Source organism: Thrips palmi, unplaced genomic scaffold (genome assembly GCF_012932325.1).
Source record: "Thrips palmi isolate BJ-2018 unplaced genomic scaffold, TpBJ-2018v1 HiC_scaffold_7, whole genome shotgun sequence".
Lineage (NCBI taxonomy): Eukaryota > Metazoa > Arthropoda > Insecta > Thysanoptera > Thripidae > Thrips > Thrips palmi.
In genome coordinates, this window is record NW_023144634.1 from 5,263,839 (window position 1) to 5,282,799 (window position 18,961).

At 59.1% G+C, this 18,961-nt stretch overlaps 5 protein-coding genes across 5 annotated transcripts in view; 1 reads left to right on the forward strand and 4 right to left on the reverse strand.

Moving 5' to 3' along the window:
• LOC117652469 (neurobeachin-like protein 1) overlaps positions 1-18,961 on the forward strand; it is a 203,738-nt gene that overhangs the window by 60,240 nt on the left and 124,537 nt on the right. The gene's annotated exons all lie outside the window — the stretch shown is intronic.
• On the reverse strand, positions 4,951-6,231 carry LOC117652496 (cuticle protein 21-like; the record flags this gene model as incomplete). The annotated part of the gene is made up of 2 exons (XM_034397449.1): positions 4,951-5,922; positions 6,082-6,231. Coding segments are annotated over 2 exons (852 nt in total), but the record flags the coding sequence as incomplete, so codon positions are not given.
• On the reverse strand, positions 12,417-13,630 carry LOC117652475 (cuticle protein 21-like). The gene is made up of 2 exons (XM_034397423.1): positions 13,582-13,630; positions 12,417-13,344 (listed from the first exon to the last, which is right to left on the reverse strand). The coding sequence occupies exons 1-2, from the start codon at positions 13,591-13,593 to the stop codon at positions 12,502-12,504; spliced, it is 855 nt and encodes a 284-aa protein (XP_034253314.1). The 5' UTR covers positions 13,594-13,630; the 3' UTR covers positions 12,417-12,501.
• On the reverse strand, positions 15,018-15,880 carry LOC117652488 (cuticle protein 21-like). The gene is made up of 2 exons (XM_034397438.1): positions 15,857-15,880; positions 15,018-15,762 (listed from the first exon to the last, which is right to left on the reverse strand). Exons 1-2 carry the CDS (start codon positions 15,866-15,868, stop codon positions 15,109-15,111), a joined length of 666 nt encoding a protein of 221 aa, XP_034253329.1. The 5' UTR covers positions 15,869-15,880; the 3' UTR covers positions 15,018-15,108.
• Positions 17,149-18,266, reverse strand: LOC117652477 (cuticle protein 21-like). Its single transcript, XM_034397426.1, has 2 exons — positions 18,243-18,266; positions 17,149-18,065 (listed from the first exon to the last, which is right to left on the reverse strand). The coding sequence occupies exons 1-2, from the start codon at positions 18,252-18,254 to the stop codon at positions 17,265-17,267; spliced, it is 813 nt and encodes a 270-aa protein (XP_034253317.1). The 5' UTR covers positions 18,255-18,266; the 3' UTR covers positions 17,149-17,264.

Here is an 18,961-nt window from a genome sequence, read left to right on the forward strand (position 1 = left end):
CCAATGGGAGACTGTTAAAATTTGGCCGAAACTTTGGTCGGAATAATTTTATTGAAACGATTCGCTCGCTGTAGGGCTCTGCCCGGCTCTCCCTGCCCCGAACCCATGTGAGCTAGGGATTTCTACTCTCTTCTGGTGGCCCACGTAACAATACTGCATTTCGAGGGAAAAAAAAATTGAAAATATGATGTATTTGTAAATGTTGGTGGGTCCTACACAGCCTGGAGCGACCGTGATGGCGCGAGCGAGCTCTAGATCCGAAAGTGTCTCGATTACAAAGCCTGCGTGTGATTCCCGTTTAAGCATAAAGCCCGCCGTTGCGGCACTGCAGTCACGCCCGCGCACGCAACGCGAGCCACGCGACCACACGTGTGTGTGTGTGTGTGTGTGTGTTGTGTGTGTGTGTGTGTGTGTGTAACCGGGACGCTGAATTTCAGCGAGTCACCACCGGGATTGGTTCCGCGGCTGTTCCACGACATATTGCGGCGTTTCTGCATGGATATGGTCGTGAGAGAATTTTTTTCCCGGCGTAGAGCTGATTTTTTTTTTACAGAAATAAGGCGGTTGTTTACAGGAAAAATATTTCTATGAAAGTTGCGAACAGACTCAAGCACTGCGCTTTTTGACGTTGGTGACAGTGGCGTCCCTGGTGGCGCTGCTGCGTTGCACCGCATTGCCCGACTTCCGAATGCCATTCGCCGCTGTCATGTGGCGGGCAGCCTCGAATTACCGCGTCCGAGTTCCGGCCGTAACGACGCGGCACGGCGGCACGGCGGCAAGGCACCAAGGGCCGTGGTGACGGGACGACGGCCCGAAGGCGCTGTATCACCCTCCAAGGCCTTGGACTCCAGTGGTGCCACACTCGCGGGGCTCCACCCGGGGCTCCACCCGGGCTTACGCGCTTTATCAGATAGCGACCCGTGAAATGACCGTTGCTAGGTGTGGCTCGCGGCCCTGACCTGGGGCGAGGCCTGGCTTTGGCACAGCCTGGGGGATGAGACAGCGCGAATTAGTTTGTCCAGCCCAGAACATCCTTTCCGGACTCAGAGTCTGCACAATTTTCTTACTTCGACAAATTTTTAAATTCTAAATTTTATCAAGCTTTTTCATTGTATATTTAAAAAAAATCTTAAATTATATTGTTTTTTTTTTAAAAATTGTAACTTTTTTTGGTGGAAGTTTGCCTTCCTGGAGTGCATTTCCGGGGCCACGGCTGGCGCCTTTCCCGCGCCCCGGTTGCCATTCGGTATCGTGCTCGTGTCATTATCGCCTCGCGGGCCGCGGGGCCGTGACCGACCGACCCTGGACGATTGACCCTGGTCAGCCTGGGACCACGCCGCCGCACCGCCGTGGCCCGACGCCCTGGGTGCCGCGCCCTAGCGTCGAGGAAGTGACGCGGCGTTCTGGGCTGCCCCGTCGCCACCGCGGCCACGCTGCCGTCGACTCAGTGGCCCAAAGGACCGGGGGAGGCGGCCGAAACTCTACACGCGTTTTGAACTCCAGAGCCGCTAAATGGGACTCGGACCAAACGTGTGACCGATGGAGGAGCAAGAAACGCAGAAAGAGAGGCGGTGGCGTCAGTGCTCTCCTGCCCCTCGGGCGTGCAAGTCTCCCGCCTCGCGGGCTGCGGCAGGACGGGCTGACGGATAGACGGGCAGTCCCGGTGCACGTTGGGCTGCCTACGCGCAGGGCGCAGCTCACCCGCCTCGCCGTCCTGGCGGTCGTGGTGCTTGGCTGCCCGGCTTGAGGCATTCCTGCTCGATTTAGCCGCATTTGAGCACACCGGTCCGTGCGCCAGGCTTGAAGCTCGTGGCGAACAGGGTGGACCGAAGAATACCAGGCGCTTCAATTTTGAATGAAAATGAATTCCAAGCAATTTTTATCATTTTTAATTAAAAATTGCGTGCATTTGTGAGTCGATAACTTGGGGAGGCTGGATCGCATTTGTGTGTGTGGTCCTGGGGTGGTCGGATTGTAATGACCTTACCGGTTAGTCGACGAGCGACTGAATTCAAACGTTGCGGTGTGCTCTGCGCAGCACTGGCTGAACCCTGTGTGTCTTTGTGTGTGTGCGCGATTGTACGCGCGTTGGTGCAGCCAACAGGTTAATGAGGGCAAATGGGAATTCTGCAGGCCAAGGGTCCATTGTGTGCTTTGAGGGAATTCAATTCATGCAGATTTAACCGATTCTCTCCTCTCTTACGCCCGGTTGTGTTTGTCTGCCTGTGTCTGCCCCTGCGTACGTTTGTGGTTTTTATTCGGTTTTCGTTTTGCACGAATCATCACCGACTCTCTTTTTCTCTGTTGCAGGTGAGTTTCGCTGCCGTAGTGAGTGTTGCTGCGCTGTACAGGTATTTTATTATGCATTATTACAGTGGTGTTGGGCAAATGCCGAAATTAGTACAATCAATCAATCAAGGCAATGCACGGTAAGGTTTATCTAGTTTTTTTAAATACGAGCACTGAGCTGATTCTAAGTACAGGTTCGTCCTAGGAACCCTAAGTTAGTTGCATACAGGACGTTAGTTGAATACAGAACGGCCTAACGCTCTGCACTTTGCTCAATGACACTGAATTCGTGCAAGGCTAGCTGCCTCTCGTTCACACACACACACACACACACACACACACACACACACACACACACACCACACTTACACAGCGAGTGGCGTGGATGTGTGCGGTCACTTATTTCAAACCGCGGCTGTATGATAGTGGCGTGGCATTTTGGATCGCATTCCCGTTCGGGTCATAGGTGTGTGTGTGTGTGTGAGTTCGCCCCCCTCCCCACGCTCCCCGCCACGCCCGGCAACGCCTCGGCCGTATTGCCGCCCTGGGGCCGAGAAGTCCTTGCCCACACACACACGCACACACTCGCACATGGGGGGCATGAGTCATCAGAACGGGTGGACTCCTAAACTGATAGGTTTACTTAGGCAATGGGCAGCGTCACGCTGCATTTGAATTCTACGGAGTGGCTGCTGTTGCAGCGCTCTGGTGTGCTGCAGTGTTGCCTACCCTGCGTTGGTCGGGCGCTCTGGTGTGCTGCAGTGTTGCCTACCCTGCGCTCGTCGGGCAGTGGCAGCAGTGCCGCACGCAATGGGCATTTCCGGCGCGCGGACCGGCCGTGCTGCAGCGTCACGGAGTCCTTCGTCCTTCGTCCTTGGCAGGCATTACACTGCCCTTTGTCCTTAAGGCCAGTGCGGCAGCCATAGGGCACGCCGCGGGCCACTGAGAGAGAGAGAGAGAACCGGCTGCCTGGATCGTTCGTATCGCGTCATGGCCTTTGATCGAACTGGTTCAAATAGGCGGACTGGCCCATGCCGTGCCTTCGAGGGTCAGGGAAGGGAATCTCGGAAAGCTACTCGTGACAAAGTTCCACCGAACGGACGGCGCCCGCGCGTTCGCGCTGCCGGTGGTCTGCACAGAGGCATTCCTGGACGGGTCTGGCAACACAGTGCAGTGGCGGCGTGTCGGCAGCCACAGGCAGGACGTGCATGCCGGATCGGGGAGAATGCGGGCGGCATGGAAAATACCCGAACCGTTTCAAAAGTCGCCGGCGTGGAATGTATTTTTTGTGTGCGAGCGCGTGCACTACTTAAAGATGTTTGGTAAACAATAATAATGTCACGATACATATCGCGGGCGGCCACGTCGGCCACACCCGCCGCGCTGCCGGCCGGACCGTGTCAGCGCCTGTCTCTCTCGCAGCCACAAGGGACGCCCCGCGAGTGCGAGAGAGACGAGACATTGTTCGGAATCGGGCCGCTGCAACGCGCCGTCATTAGCAACTGGATCTGGCGGGTCGCGGCGGGGCGGGGCCACGACGGCGTCCTTGCCATTCACGCGGCGACGCAGCGTGGCCCGAGCCTCCAGACTCCGCTCCAGAGCGTCTGGACTCCAGACTCCAGAGTACAGACTGGAGGGCACCGGATGCTCCTAGCTGGAGTCCCTGGAGTCCCTGGAGTCCCTGGAGTCGCAGCACGCACAGTCTCGGCGGCGAATCACGGGCTAGTCGGTCTAGTTCGGCGCCTTTCGGTCGACGCGGCGGTCCGTCCGTCTGCCCGTCGGCCGGGACGGCCCGCCACGCCAGTGACGTGCCCACTGCAAAGACCGAAAGAAAAAGCAGACGGACGCCTTGCGTTCTGTTTCGTGGGTTTCGTGGACGAAAAACCAGATTTGTTCGGCTTAGCAACCGCGGAATGAATGAGCTGTGTTCGGCGAGCGGGCTGAGTAGGGTGGGGGACGTGGGTGCAGCTTGGCGTGGATTTAGGGCCCGACCCGACCCGCCGCGCGGACCAGCCAGGGGCCAGCCACGGGCCCAGGGCCTGTCGCGGTCGCCGTATTTAGGCCACGGCGCAAATGCACGTAGGCCCGCGACGGCGCGCTGCGTGTGTGTGTGACCCGTGTGAGTGTGTTTGTGAGCCCAGGTCCAGAATCCACTTTGCGTCGACGGAGACTAAAATGACTTCGCGGAAACATTTAGTTCGCTCGCAATTTTTCGTCTGGAATGGTAATTTTTTGTCCTGCACTTGCAACTTGTCATGACTGCACTCTGACAGGACAATGGTTGGGATCTCCGGGCAATCGTCCTGACCTGGCCTGCATTCAATGGGGCCCACACGAGCGGTGCGCGCGGTGCGCCTCAAAACTAGAGCAAGGAGCTGCCGCGCCCGACCCCACGGGGGGCCGCGCCCCCGAACCCATTCGTATTTTTCCCTCCCCACTTGTTGCCATGTGCATTTCTGTTCTCCAGACGCCCCCCGTCGCTCGGGCCGCTGCCTCGGAGCGAGGCAAACTGCGGTTTCGGCAGGAGTGCGTCAAGTGCGGACGGCCCCGCCCCGCCCCCACTCCGACGCCCCCACCTCCGCGCCCCACTCGCGGTGCACTGACCGCCACACTGGCGAGTCGCGGCGTAGGACGTTTTGTGACGGATCGACGGACGCAGCGACACGTTTTGCGGAGTTTTATTGTTTCCACTATGCATACAATAAATTAAACATGATGCGAATTACGTGGCTGGCGAACGGGCTGCGATGAGTGGGTGATGCTTGAGATCGGGCGGTGGGTCCCCTGGAGGGTCCCTCGGGGTCCCCTGGAGGGTCCCTCGGGGTCCCCTGGAGGGCCCCTCGGCGGCTGGGTCCGCCTGGAGTGTCCGAGCGCTGCCCTTCCCCGACGCAGGGCGGGCGGCGTACCGAGACGCGCGTTGGCTCGCAGTCTCTAGTGCTGGTACTGCTGGTACCCCGCCGGCGAGGAGATGTACGACGTGCTGTAGGACGACCTGTGGGGCGCCTGGGGGTGCTGGCCGGGGAAGAGCTGCACCGGGTGGGCCTGCGGCACGGGGTAGGCCTGCTGAACAGGGTAAGCCGGCTGAACAGGGTGAGCCTGCTGCACGGGGTAGGCCTGCTGAACTGGGTAAGCCGGCTGAACAGGGTGAGCCTGCTGCACGGGGTAGGCCTGCTGCACAGGGTGAGCCTGCTGCACGGAGTGAGCGTGCTGCGCGGGGTACGCTGCGACGGGGTGGGCCTGCACTGGGTAGTGTGCTGGGGCGGGCGCGGCGTAGGCGACCTTGCGCTGGGCGGGCACGGCGTAGGCGACGGGTGTCGGGGGCGCGACGTACGCCGCTTTGGCGGGGGCGTACGCCACGGGCGCCGCGACGACGTGGCCGGCCTTGGGGACGGCGTAGGCCACCTTGGCGGGGGCGTGCGCCACGGCGGCGTGCTGCTTGTGCACGGACGCGGCCTCCCTGTGCACCACGGCGTTGAAGCCGTGCTCCGGGTCGGCAGTGTACTCCACGGTGCGGCGGGTGCCGTCCGGGTCGAGCAGCGAGTAGCTGCCGTGGACCACGTCGCCGTCGCGGCTCTCGTGCTGGCTCTTGACGTCGCCCGTCAGCTCGTCGTGGACGTCGTAGGCGTACGTGTACTTGGCGGGCGTCGAGGGGTAGTCCACGACGGGGGCCTTGACGGCGTGCGGCGCGGCCACCTTGGCGACGTACTGCGGGGCGGGGTAGACGGCCTGGGCGGGCTGCACGGCGTGGACTGGCGGGGCTGCGTAGTGGGGCTGCGCGGCGACGGCGTGGACCTGGGGCGGTGCGTACTGCACGGGGGCCGCTGGGTAGGCCACGGCGTTGTACGGACTGGCCTCTGCCTTTGCCACTGGGTAGGCCACGGCCTTCGCCACTGGGTAGGCGGGGGCGGCGTAGTGGCTGGGGGCGGCGTAGTGGCCGGGGGCGGCGTGTGTGGTGGTGTAGGTGATGCCCGGCGGCCGCGCTGGCGCCGCGGCGTACTGGACGGCGGGGGCCGCGTAGGCGGCGTGCGCTCCGGGGGGGGCGTACGCCACCGGGCCGTCCGACACCACCGCCACGCCAGTGCAGGCACTGACGAGCGTCGCGAGGATGAGCACCTGCAGGCAGAGGCACGTACAACAGCGCGTTAGCGGACGAAGCGTGGAGAAAAGCTGGAAGTAAAAGTAAGCGAAGGCACACTGCGAACGTCACGGCGGAGGCAAGCCGAGTCCAATAAATAGGATTCAGTGTTCGCTAATAACCGAGGCACCCCTTGGCGCACTGCCAGGCCGGGCGACGCCGGGCGAGCCTGCCGCCAGCCTGTCCGTGTTCACGACAAGTGCGACGGAGATGCGGGGCGAGTCGTTAATCACCGCCTGGTGTTTCCGCGCCGCGCGCTCTGTCTCTCTCGCACCCTCACGGGAGGCTGCGTGAGTGCGAGAGAGACGGAAGCACCGTTCGGACTCGGCCCGCTGCCGGCTCGACGTGCGTGATTAGTGGATTAGCCTGATTAGCGGCGCGGACACTGCGCCCGCCCCGCCGTCGCGCTGTCTCTCTCGCACCCACGCGGAACCGCGGAACGCCGCAGGCGTGCGAGAGAGACAGCGCGACGGCAGGGCAGCTCCGGCGCGCCGCCCCCGGGGTCGCGGGGTCGGCGTCCACTTGTCGCGCTTGTCGCAGGGCGGGGCCCAGCCCGGTCCTGCCATGCCGCCTCCTTGGCGGCGAGCGGACGCTGCGTCGAACCGACCTTTGCGTGCGTCTGGCGTTGCGAAACGGCGGAGCGCGGGGGCGGGACTCGAACCCGGGCCCCGGCGGTAGCGCGGCGGTAGCGCGGCGGCGGCCGTTGAAAAAACGCCGCTTGTGTCGACTAATGAGAGCGAAGCGTCTGACCTTTGATTTGGCGTCCGCTTCGTTAGGCCGTTAGTCCTTTGTCGGGCCTTTGTTGCCGGTTCCTGCAGTGCTCTGCGGTGGCGCCACGCGTGCCACGTGTGATGCCGAGCGGCCGTCCGCTGCACTGTTAAAGCCAGCCGCCTCGACCGACACACGCCAGGAAAAAGAACCTCTGGATCCAGGATCCGCACAGGGGGCCAGAAGACCAGTGGCTGCAGCTGAAACTCTTGACGCTTTTTGAGCTCCGGAGTCGCTTTAACCAGGACTCGAACCGGGCTTGTGACCCTTCCAATGGATTCCTCGTTTGGAGAGCAATCCATCGGTGGGGTCACACGTGCGGTTCGAGTTCCTTAGCGACTCTGGGGCTTTGAACGCGTCCGGGGTTTTGACCGCCTTCACCGTTCTTCTGGCCCACTGCGATCCGCCACCCGCCACGGGGTGGTCCCGAGAACGAAATAAACGTCAGCTCTGTGTGAGCTCGCCATAGGTCAGGAAGGCCGTTAGGAGTCACGGGCAAAAAAAAAAATGATGGTGCACTCATTGGTGAGTAGTTCTCGCGGAGCTCATTGCGCGGAATGAAATAATTGTCGGCCGCTGCGCGCACTAAATGGATTCTGAAATTAATTTCCCCGGCTTGCGAAAGGCTTGTGGAAGCCAAGGGCCCTCCGGCTCGGACCATTTAGCCGAGAAGGCGTGCGTGCGCGTGATGTGGTACCGACATTTGTTGTTTTTGTCGACTAATACCATCATTTGCATACGACCCGCTCTGCAGATCTATCAGAGATCAGGCTGTGAACCTGCCCCTTGCGGGGAGGGGGCACCGCGGGGCTCGGCCTGGGACATGTTTAGGGTTTGAGCCGAGCAGCGCCACGCGGGATGGAAGATCTCCCTGCCAGGTGACTTTTAGAGGCGGTGGGGCAATATTTACAGTGTTGCCAACGCATCGGTGCACAAAATGTGCTGGCCAGGTGGCTCGAACCTGCAGCACTTTTTTTTAAAGCGCTGTGCAGCTTGGAAAAAAAATTTGCACAGTGCTGCCAACTTGGAATTCGCGGATGATTTAACAGTTGCATGTCGCGGTGCAGTTTTTGTGCGACATTTTGAAACGGGCCAAGATAAAAAGAAAACCGATTTTAGCGGAATTGCACACAGAATAACTAGTTCACGAAATGCTCAAAACTAGGCTGACGTGTTACCACCTGTCCGGCGCACCACTCGGAGACGAATTCACTAACTTGGGCCAGGCGGGCTGTCACTGAGTGTCGCCAAACTTCACGCACCGATGGGCCTACCTGGAAATCCATGTCGCTGTCGGCGCCCCGACCGTCCCGGAGAGAAGTGAGTCAGTTCGGGAATATACGCTCACCTTTATACCGGCACTACCTCTGATGTAACTGCACTTGCACCCCACCCCCCAATGCGGCCCCCAGTGCGGCCCCCAGCGGGGCGAGCGGGCCCCATCGACGCGGTGCCCCCCACCCCTTGGCGCGCCCTGCCGGTGGCCGCCCCTGGCCCGCGAACCTCGAATCATAGTTAATGCACTCGAAATCACAATCCCCATTTTCGCACCATCATCGGCGTCGGCGGTCTCCCAGCCGACTTAAAATTATGTCCAACCCTTTTCGGGAGGGAAACTTTTGAAAATTTCGATGACCTTGGGTAGCGATGAGAAATCCCGGGCGACAGGAAAGGTTATCCCCCCTCCCCCCTTGGCGCTGCTGCGGCCGCAAATTGGGACCCGTCACTGCAGTCCGGCCGAGTCCGGCAAGTGACAAGGAATGATGTTGGTCAGTGTGACGCCGATGAAATGGGGCCCACAATGGTCTCGCTGGCCTGGCATGGCTTGGCGTGGCATGTCCCCACTCCGCAGGGCAAGCCGCCGCGCCGCCCTTCCAGGCCTTTAGCTCCATTTGTCCGTTTGCTGAAACACGTGAATAGCGCTTCGCATGCTAAATGACTCTCTCTGTGTGTGTGTGTGTGTGTGTGTGTGTGTGTGGTGTGTGTGTGTGTGTGTGTGTGTGTCTCCCGGCACGCGCCTCGCGGTGGAGGGCCCCGCAGAAAGACGCGGCCGTGCGATACCGCCTGACTGCGTGACTCATGTCTCGTCTGGCTGACGGTGCAAAGTGCATGCAGTTCACAGTGCAGTGCGAGGAAGTCGCATTGTCCGCGCGGCCGCACTGTCGCCGCGCTCGGTGCATCTTGATCTCCGAGTGACGCAAAAGTTTTTGTACCAAAGACACCGTGCTTTCTCCTTGCTCTTGTTTTCACCACATTATTCATTTTGAACCTCGATGATTATTTTCATGATATGATAATAATTAAAATAAGAATCATTATCTTTCTGATTAGCTCCTGGACTCTCACCCGTTTTGATGGCGCCGGCCCAACCTTGCCGGAGCAGTGGTTTCGGGAAATGAAATGTCGCCACGTGCAACCTTCCGCCGCCCTTTTTAATCGACCACACCTTGTGTCGGGACCTGCACACACAAACACTCACTTAAACACACACACACACTCACACTTAAAAACAAACACACACACACACACACACACACAACTCGGTGCGTGCGCCGCAGTGGCCGCAGCCTTGGCCGCCCTATATGCGACATCGCGACGACGCACAATATCGCACTTAATTGGAAAAGCCTTAAGAGTAAAGGTCCCCGCGCGAGGCTCGCCGCGCCCGATTAGTCCAGTGCAAATACGTGTGCATAATTTCGCCGCCGGCAACCGGCGCGCGATTGTGGCAAGGAAAATTTCAAAGCTGCTGGTCTCAAGAATTATTTTTTTCAAAATGGAAAGGGAAAAATACGTTTAAGAAGCTCGTTTGCTGGGGTGCACAGGACGCTTTCTTTAAAAGGAAACGCCATTTCTGGTAGGTAAGTCAGGTTAGTATAAGTTTTTATTTTAATTTTTTTTGTTTAAGTTTTTCTCTGTTTGGACGCGACTGCGCCTTTTCGTTTGCTTCCACGGCGTGTGTGCCAATCGGGCGCGTTGTGACCGGGCCGATGATTTGTTGGCCCGGCGGCCAGCGACCCGCGCAGCGACCAACGCAGCGACCAGCGCAGCGACCTCATCAGGGCGGTGGACAGGTTGATGATAGCGCACCGGGCAAGGACGGGTGGCGCCTACTGTGGGGCACACTGTGGGGCAGGCCGGGCCGCGGAGCGAGCCACGCGCAGCCAGCCAGCCGGTATATTCGGCTCCGAGTCCCGAAGCAGAGAGAGAGAGGCGTGCTCAGATCACTGTCACTCCCTGCACAGCCTTTTTGCGCTCCGAACCGACGGGCTTCTGCAAGCCGCGAACAGCATCGGTCGCCCCGCTGTTTTCGTAGGCGTGACTGTGGGAAACGGAAACCGTGTGAGGGAGTCGTGACCGCGACGTGGAGGGGGGGGGGGGGCGCCGGAAAACAATACCGACTTGAAAGGCGTACGCAGAAATGGCAGCGGTCAATGTCACTGCCACCCCGCCCCGCCCTGCCTGGCCCCGCCCTTGCTGTGGGTTTGGGCCTCTCGGCCTCACTAGGGCCCGGATCTTTGTTAGCCGTGAGGACTTCGCGCTTTCCGAAGGAACTGAAAAATGGAGCGAGGCGACCTTTCGTTGACACGCGTGGCAGTAGCGATCCTGCTCTCCTTCTCGTGGAATGTTTAATGCAGCCCGGGGGTGTTTCGACTGGCGAGCGCGGATAAAAAGTGTCACGGTGGCCGATTTGAAAGCGCGCTTAAATTAAACCGCAAGTTTGTTGCGCGCGGTGCTCGCGCTTCTGAGTCGATGGACGTCCGAGGCGGGGCGGGGCGGGGCGGGGGGGCGGGGCGGGCTGGAGTCCGGCCGCTGGACTGGTCGATTGAATGAGCTAGCGCGGCTGGTGCGGCTGGTGGGATGGCCCAGACCATCGTATCCGCCGCGCTACCCCGCACGTGTTGCCTAACTAGACTGTCACTCACTCTCAGGCCGCGCCGCTTGACACTGAACTGCACTGGAAAAAAAAGAAAAAGGTGGAAATGCCGTGGCGTTAATTAAAATTCTTTTTCCACCGGCGAAGTTGGGTTTCGGTCCCCGGCGGCGGGGACTAGCTGCGAATGTCGCAGTGACTTTGACCTGTCTGTTTGTTTCGATGCCGACCGTTTTAATTGCTGTCCACTGGTGCAGATAAGTTGCGACCGAAACGTGGAAGCTTTGAAGCAAGTTGTTTATTTTTGCGAGTCTCGGGTACTGGGGCGGTGCCGGCGGTGCACCTGACGACAGTGTCGGTGCGCCGCGGGTCGGGAACGGGCGGGTCGGAGGGTCGCCCACGACCAGTGGCCGGGCCTGTGCCAGCCCGGCCTAGCGCGACAGTAAATTATTTGTTGTTTTTGGTGACCGGTAAATAGGTCGTGTGCGCGCTGTCTCGCGTTGCATGCGTAGTGTATGATTTAGAGTGTAGGTGGGGATGAAAGAACAGGTCAATGAGGAGGAAATATAACACGCGAACTAGTTCAGCCGTGTGACACTTTGCTGAAACGTGTCAGTTTTATGTTTGCGATTTTGACGCGGTAATCTTGACCTTTTCTTTTTACCGCTTTTTACTGTTTGTTTCTCTAGGCGTCTTTTTGACCCCACAACAAGCCCCAGCGTGGGGTCGCGTCGCTCCCGGGCCCGGCGGCCGCGGTGCCACAAGGTGTAGACCAAACAAAGCAGTGCAGTGCGCGTGCGTCGGGCTGCAGCGTGCCGCGCCGTGCCCAGCAGACTGAGAGTCGTTTTCGTCGACCCGTCTCTCTCGCACTCATGGAGCACTCCTATAGGTCCGACAGAGACAGAGCGACGAAAACGACTCTCGGAGTCAGTCTTCTGTGCGCCCTCCCGCGTCGCATTGTGACCCCACCGCAACACGCAGCGCGCTACGCTGCGCTGTGCTACGCGGGCCGCATGCCCAAGCAAGTAGCGCTACTATCCTTCGTGCGGATAATTCGAGGAGACCGGTCGGCGCCGAGTCGCCCCGGCAGCCCCGGCCACCGCGCCAGCCCCGCGACCTCTAATCGGATGGCCAGCCGTCTTATTAGAGCGCGTCGCTGAGGGCGGGCTGCCGTGCACTGCCGTGCCTCCGTCTCTCTCGCACTCATGGAGCGCCCCTCAACGGTGCTGTGTGCAATCGCTCTGCTGGGCAGAGATGTTTTCACGATGGGTTTTTTGCTGCCCTTGCTTCTGTGCTTGGACTCGTGGAGGTTTTTGTGAAGGTTTGAAATTGCACAGGCGTAGAGGTTCGCTTTGTTTATAATTTATTTGGCACCGTGTACTAAAACATACACTATCACAATATTTACAAGGGATGAGGATGAGGGTAGGTACATCTAGTGGTGGTAGGTGGCGTAGGGAGAGGAGTAGGAAGCCGAGTAGACGGCGGGGGCGGCGGAGTAGGCCACGGGGGCAGCCACCTTGGCGTAGGCGGCGGGGGCGGCGTACGAGTGCACGGCGGGGGCGGCGTACGAGTGCACAGCGGGGGCGGCGTAGGCGACGGGGGCGGCGACCTTGGCGATGGGGGTGGAGTAGGCCACAGGGGCGGGGTGGGCGTACGCCGCGGGGGCGGCGTAGGCGACGGGGGCGGCCACCTTAGCGTAGGCAGCAGGGGCGGCGTAGGCGACGGGGGCGGCCACCTTAGCGTAGGCAGCGGGGGCGGCGTAGGCCACAGGGGCAGCCACCTTGGCGACGACGGCCTTGACGTGGGCGGGCTCTCTGTGCACGACGGCGTTGAATCCGTTGACGGGGTCGGCGGTGTACTCGACGGTACGACGGGTGCCGTCGGGCTCAACCAGGGAGTAGGAGCCCTGGACAACGTCTCCCTGGCGGGACTCCTGCTGGTTCTTGTTGTCACCGGTCAGTGAGTCATGGATGTCGTAGGCGTAGTTGTAGCTGGGGTTGGGGTCGAAGTCGGTGTCGACGACGGTCTTGGCGTGGGCGACGACGGGGGCGGCGGCGTAAGCGACGGGGGCGGCAACCTTAGCCACGGCGGGGGCGGCGTAGGCCAGGGGGGCATGGTGAGCGTACGCAGCGGGGGCGGCGTAGGACACAGGGGCGGCATGTGCGTAGGACACGGGGGCGGCGTGAGCGTAGGCCGCGGGGGCGGCGTAGGCCACGGGGCCGGTGGGCACCACTCCGGCGTTGGCGGCAGCCAGGAGGGCGGCGAAGGCGACGAACTGGAGACAGATAACCAAAGAACTTGTTACCAACCGCTTGGTACATTACCGTCAGCTTCCCGTGGTGTGTCGTATCCAGCTCGTTTGCACTGCTCGAAGAACTTTGTAGCTTTCCACTCGCGGGGTTTTCACCAGACGCACTAGAACACGCACTACTTGGCCACGTGGCGGGCACTAATCCAGGGAGCTGCGCCCACCACGTGGCCGAGGCCCACGGCGGGAACCACGGGGACCCACCTTGAATGCCATGGTGGTGCTGTTGGTGGCTGACTGTGCCGCCTGTTCCCGCGGGTGGCGTTATATACCTCCCTGATGCTGGTGCGGTGCCCCGGCCGTGCGGTGCGCGTGCCAGCCCCTCCATCGCGCCCCACCGCGTCCGCCGAGGCGTCCGCCACGCCCCGGCCAGTCTCACCCCTCCACGTCCTGCAAGGTCCTGCTCCCTGCCCTCTGCACTTGCACTGCCTCGTGGTTTTGTCTGTCCGGTCGTTTGGCAATTAGCGCGGACAGATAGTGCTCGAGTGTGTTTGTGTTTCTCTACCAGCCGGTTGCAAAAATTCTTGCCGTTGTCACGTTAGCGAACAAGCATTGACTGGGTGCTTCGAGATTTTGCCGTCAAGTTTGTCTCCGTTGTTCGGTTACTAGGTATTTACGGGCTATGTTCACAAGCTGCATGTTGTTTTGTGCGTGGACGAAACAGAAGTTAAATGTTGAGGTATGTCAGCACATTTCTGAAAACTGGCCTGTTAAAAATTGGCTTGTTAACCCCTATGCGTTCTAAATGCTTGTATTTGAGGAAACCTTCTGTTGCGAAAAGCTGATCTTGGACAGCCCGTTTGCTCGCTTCCATCACAGCTCTGTGCGTGTGTTGTCCTCGAAGTGCAGCGCAGCTACGTGGTCGCATTATTTGAATGGAGTCCCTACAGAAATTACTGTCGGTATCTACACTGGATCTAGGGACTCAAGGTCCGCCCCTGCGTCATGACCCAGCCTCGGAACGCCTGCAGGAGGCCCTTCCGCGTTGTGGGGTCCCTTGATAAACAAAACCGCACGCGGCATACTGGGATGGAGGTCGGTCATTTCGTTTCGATTCAAATGTTGTCGGCCCCTTTGCTGTTTCTTTTCTCTTACTTTTATTCGATCCTTTGTGCCCCTCGAAAAAAAACCTGGAGACCACATTGGACTATGTTGCACGTCCCATGCCTACCCTTTATTAAAAGTGATTTTACGTAGTAAAGTACTCTGCATTTGCCAAGAATTACGTTAGGTATGGATTTTTCGCGGTACACTTGCAAGGCGTCTGCCACTTTTTGCACTCATTGAACGAAGCCAGCCTACACTCACTGCCACTCGATTAGATTTTAGATGAGAAACGTCGTACGCTGGCGATTTGTGAAACAAACGCCTGCAAGTTGGCAAAAAGCATGACTGAATTGAGTGGAAACGCACTATGCTTTCTCAGTTGTACATAATTTTAGTCAGTGGCAGACCCCTCGCCAATTTGGCTTCCCCTTCTGGAAGCGTTGATCTTTTTCGTGTTCTGTAAATGACAGCTGTCATAGAAACGATTTGTTGTACTAGTACGTACTCGTATGCATTTCTTCAAAGACCCCCTGTACCAGTGAAATTGTTTCAAATAGAGGGAAAAGTCGACGATTCAAGGACAATACAAAGAGTTGGGTTTTAAATTTGTTTATTTAATTTTTTTGTCAGGGGTTGCAACTTAAGTCGCATCTCTGGCGTCTACTAAGTTTTTAAAATTGGTTTCTAGTGGTGGTAGGTCGCGTAGGGGGAAGAGTAGGACGCCACAGCGACGGCGGGGGCGGCGGAGTAGGCGACGGGGGCAGCCACCTTGGCGTAGGCGGCGGGGGCGGCGTACGCGGCGTGGGCGTAGGCAGGGGCGGCGTAGGCGACGGGGGCGGCCACCTTAGCGATGGGGGCGGCGTAGGAGTGGACAGCAGGGGCGTACGCGGCGTGGGCGTAAGCGGGGGCGGCGTAGGCCACGGGGGCGGCGACCTTGGCGACGACGGGGGCGGCGACGGCCTTGACGGCGACGGCGGGGGCGTCCTTGTGCACGACGGCGTTGAAGCCGTTGACGGGGTCGGCGGTGTACTCGACGGTACGACGGCTGCCGTCGGGCTCAACCAGGGAGTAGGAGCCCTGGACGACGTCACCCTGGCGGGACTCCTGCTGGCTCTTGGCGTCGCCGGTCAGGGAGTCCTGGATGTCGTAGGCGTAGTTGTAGCTGGGGTTGGGGTCGTAGTCGGTGTCGACCACGGTCTTGGCGTGGGCAACCACGGGGGCGGCAGCGTAGGCCACGGGGGCGGCGTGAGCGTAGGCCGCGGGGGCGGCGTAGGCCACGGGGCCGGCGGGCACCACTCCGGCGCTGGCGGCGGCCAGGAGAGCGGCGAAGGCGACGAACTGGAGACAGAAAATGACGTGGTTAGTTAACGTTGTGGCCACACCAGGAACCACTCTTCTGCCCGCGGTCCAGTATCTGCATTTTTGTGCGTACCCTGAAAGCCATGGCTGTGCTGTGTCGGTGACTGTGCCTGCTCCTGTTTCGCGCCGCGATATATATACACCAAGCGCCCCTCCCGCCTGGACCACTCTCCCCTCCCCAATTGACCGGTGGACCCGTCCGGTCCTTCTTGGTCCTTGTCAGAATCTGCCCGCTTCGTGACCGCCTGCTTTTTAATGCAACTTTGTGAGGGTCATTGGTTAAAAACTCAGGATCTTTCGTTGTTCTACCTTTTTAAAAGAAAACCATGGGCTGTGAATTGTAGTATTAAATTGTTGTTGTCTTTTAAGGTAACAGTAGCGTTTCGTTGTTTGAAACGCAGACACCAAGCGTCTCACCACTAGCCCGTTGGTAGAAATGTTCAAATAAAATGGACATGAAGCGTTGTTTGCCGTGTTTGCAAATAGTTGAAGTTCGTGTTTCCCATTTTTTGACAACCGTGACCCTGTTTCGTGCAGCCCAATTGCGTTTTTTTTAAATTGCTGCTTTTAACCTCAGTCTTCTTCATTTGAATATCTTTGTTCTCTACAACAACCTTCAACAGTGCCTAATGCTTGGTCAATAAATGCAAAGTATTCCTTTATTTTTACTGTGAATCCATACATCTGTCATCTTTCCCCTACGTTCAAAACCCAAAATTTAATTTGGAAATACATGTATTTGCTTTGGTAAGATAAATTAGTGGTCCCTGCTATTTGTTTGTGTTGCGACGATGGGCAACCATGCCAAGTGAAGCAAACTGTGCCACTCGCAAAAACTTGTAACTTGGTAGGATGCCTCACTTTGAATAGCGAGACACCTATGTATAGTTGATGTTTAAGCCGTTTTAGGTGTCTTGTGTTGCATGCCACGTTTTCTTTTGACAACGCAACAGTCTTTATTCGTAGTGCGTTTGCACGTGATACGACGGAGGTCTGTCGTCTTTACCGGCGTTAAGGTCTCCGGGTGCAGTGAGTTTTTGGCCCCACAAAAAACAGCCAAACAGCTGAATCTGCTGTTGGAGCGTGCGGGTGATACTTCTTTTTATTTTCTGCTCCAGTAGACGCCAGGAACAGACCCCAAAAGCACCTAAGCTTTAAAATTTTATCTTTTCCAAGACAAGGTGTGTTCCATTATTTAAAGCCCCTCAAAACTAGCAGATAAACTTGACTTTAGAGACTCTTTCTGTTGCATCCTCTTTTTACAGTGACGTCTACAACTTCTGTAATAATTTCATGTAGGTGTATGAAAGCAGTTTCCATTTAATATCTTCTATGACCATTTAGACAGGAAAAGAAAAAATATGATTTGTTTTAAATAATTTGTTTATTTGGTTTTGTGTATTAAAACATACACTATCACATTTCTATTTTCACAATAGGTGATGGCAGTTGCGAAGCCCATAAATTATTACAATAGGATTCTAGTGGTGGTAGGTGGCGTAGGGGGAGGCGTAGGAAGCCGAGTAGACGGCAGGGGCGGCAGAGTAGGCCACGGGGGCAGCCACCTTAGCGATGGGGGCGGCGTAGGAGTGGACCGCGGGGGCGGCGTAGGAGTGGACGGCGGGGGCGGCGTACGCAGCGTGGGCGTAGGCGGGGGCGGAGTAGGCGACAGGGGCGGCCACCTTAGCGATGGGGGCGGCGTAGGAGTGGACGGCGGGGGCGTACGCGGCGTGGGCGTAGGCGGGGGCGGCGTAGGCCACGGGGGCGGCGACCTTGGCGACGACGGGGGCGGCAACGGCCTTGACGACGGCGTGGGCAGCCTCCTTGTGGACAACGGCGTTGAATCCGTTGACGGGGTCGGCGGTGTACTCGACGGTACGACGGGTGCCGTCGGGCTCAACCAGGGAGTAGGAGCCCTGGACGACGTCTCCCTGGCGGGACTCCTGCTGGTTCTTGTTGTCACCGGTCAGGGAGTCATGGATGTCGTAGGCGTAGTTGTAGCTGGGGTTGGGGTCGAAGTCGGTGTCGACGACGGTCTTGGCGAGGACGGGGGCGGCGACGGCCTTAGCGACGACGGGGGCATGGGCGTAGGCAACGGGGGCGTGGGCGTACGCAGCGGGGGCGGCGTAGGCGTGGGCCACGGGGGCGTGGGCGTACGCAGCAGGGGCGGCGTAGGCCACGGGGGCGGCGTGAGCGTAGGCCGCGGGGGCGGCGTAGGCCACGGGGCCGGCGGGCACCACTCCGGCGTTGGCGGCGGCCAGGAGGGCGGCGAAAGCGACGAACTGAGAACAGAAACCAAAAACGTTTAAGAATGAGTCTTAAAGACGGCACGCGCACTTCACTACACTATTTTCTGAACCCGAACTGTTTTCCAACTGTTCACTGATGCACTGTTAGCACTGCGATGCACAACGTTGCTTGAGGTTCACTTTAAAGCTGCGTTATCCTTTGGGACCCACCTTGAATGCCATGGTGGTGCTGTCTGTGGCTGACTGTGCTGAATGGCCGGCCGCGGCGCGTTATATAGGTGATGCATGCCCCTCCAGCCTGCTCCCCGCCCCCCGCCTCCCCGCCGTTGACACGCCCGGCCTGCCGCCTCGGTCCCCGCGGTCCACGTGCATTTCGGGCCTTTGGGCCTCTGGGCCGCCCCTCCGCCCCGTCTATCGTTTCCCGCCAAGCCGAGCCTCCGGTAGTGACCAATAACCGGCCGGCCGCCGGCCACACCCAGCCCCGCCTCACCGCGCCGCCTTGCCACGGCCAACGCTCATGGCGTTTCATGTCAGGGTCATAGGCCCGCGGGCCCATAGTCCTGGCCCACGTCGCCGCTCCGCTGGGCGTGGCGGCGGGCCGTGCAGCACTCTGTCAATCTTTGGCAGACAGGTGGCGCATCGTCGCGTAGGGCGGCGGCCATTCGGCCTGGCGTAGCGTAGCGCGGAAAGGGAGGAAGCGGGGGGAGCGACTGGAGTGTCGACCGCGGAAGCGATTCATGCACCTCAAGTGCGCACACACGGCAAATGTCACTTCGGCGAGCTCTCAATGCTCGGGCCGTGCGTCTCGTTTGCCGCCGGCCACTATCCGGCCACTCCCCCTGACCTCACGGCAGCGCAGCAGCGCGGCACCGCACTGGGTGATCACTATGGCCGTGCGGGGCCTTGTAATTATATTCATTCTTTGCGCC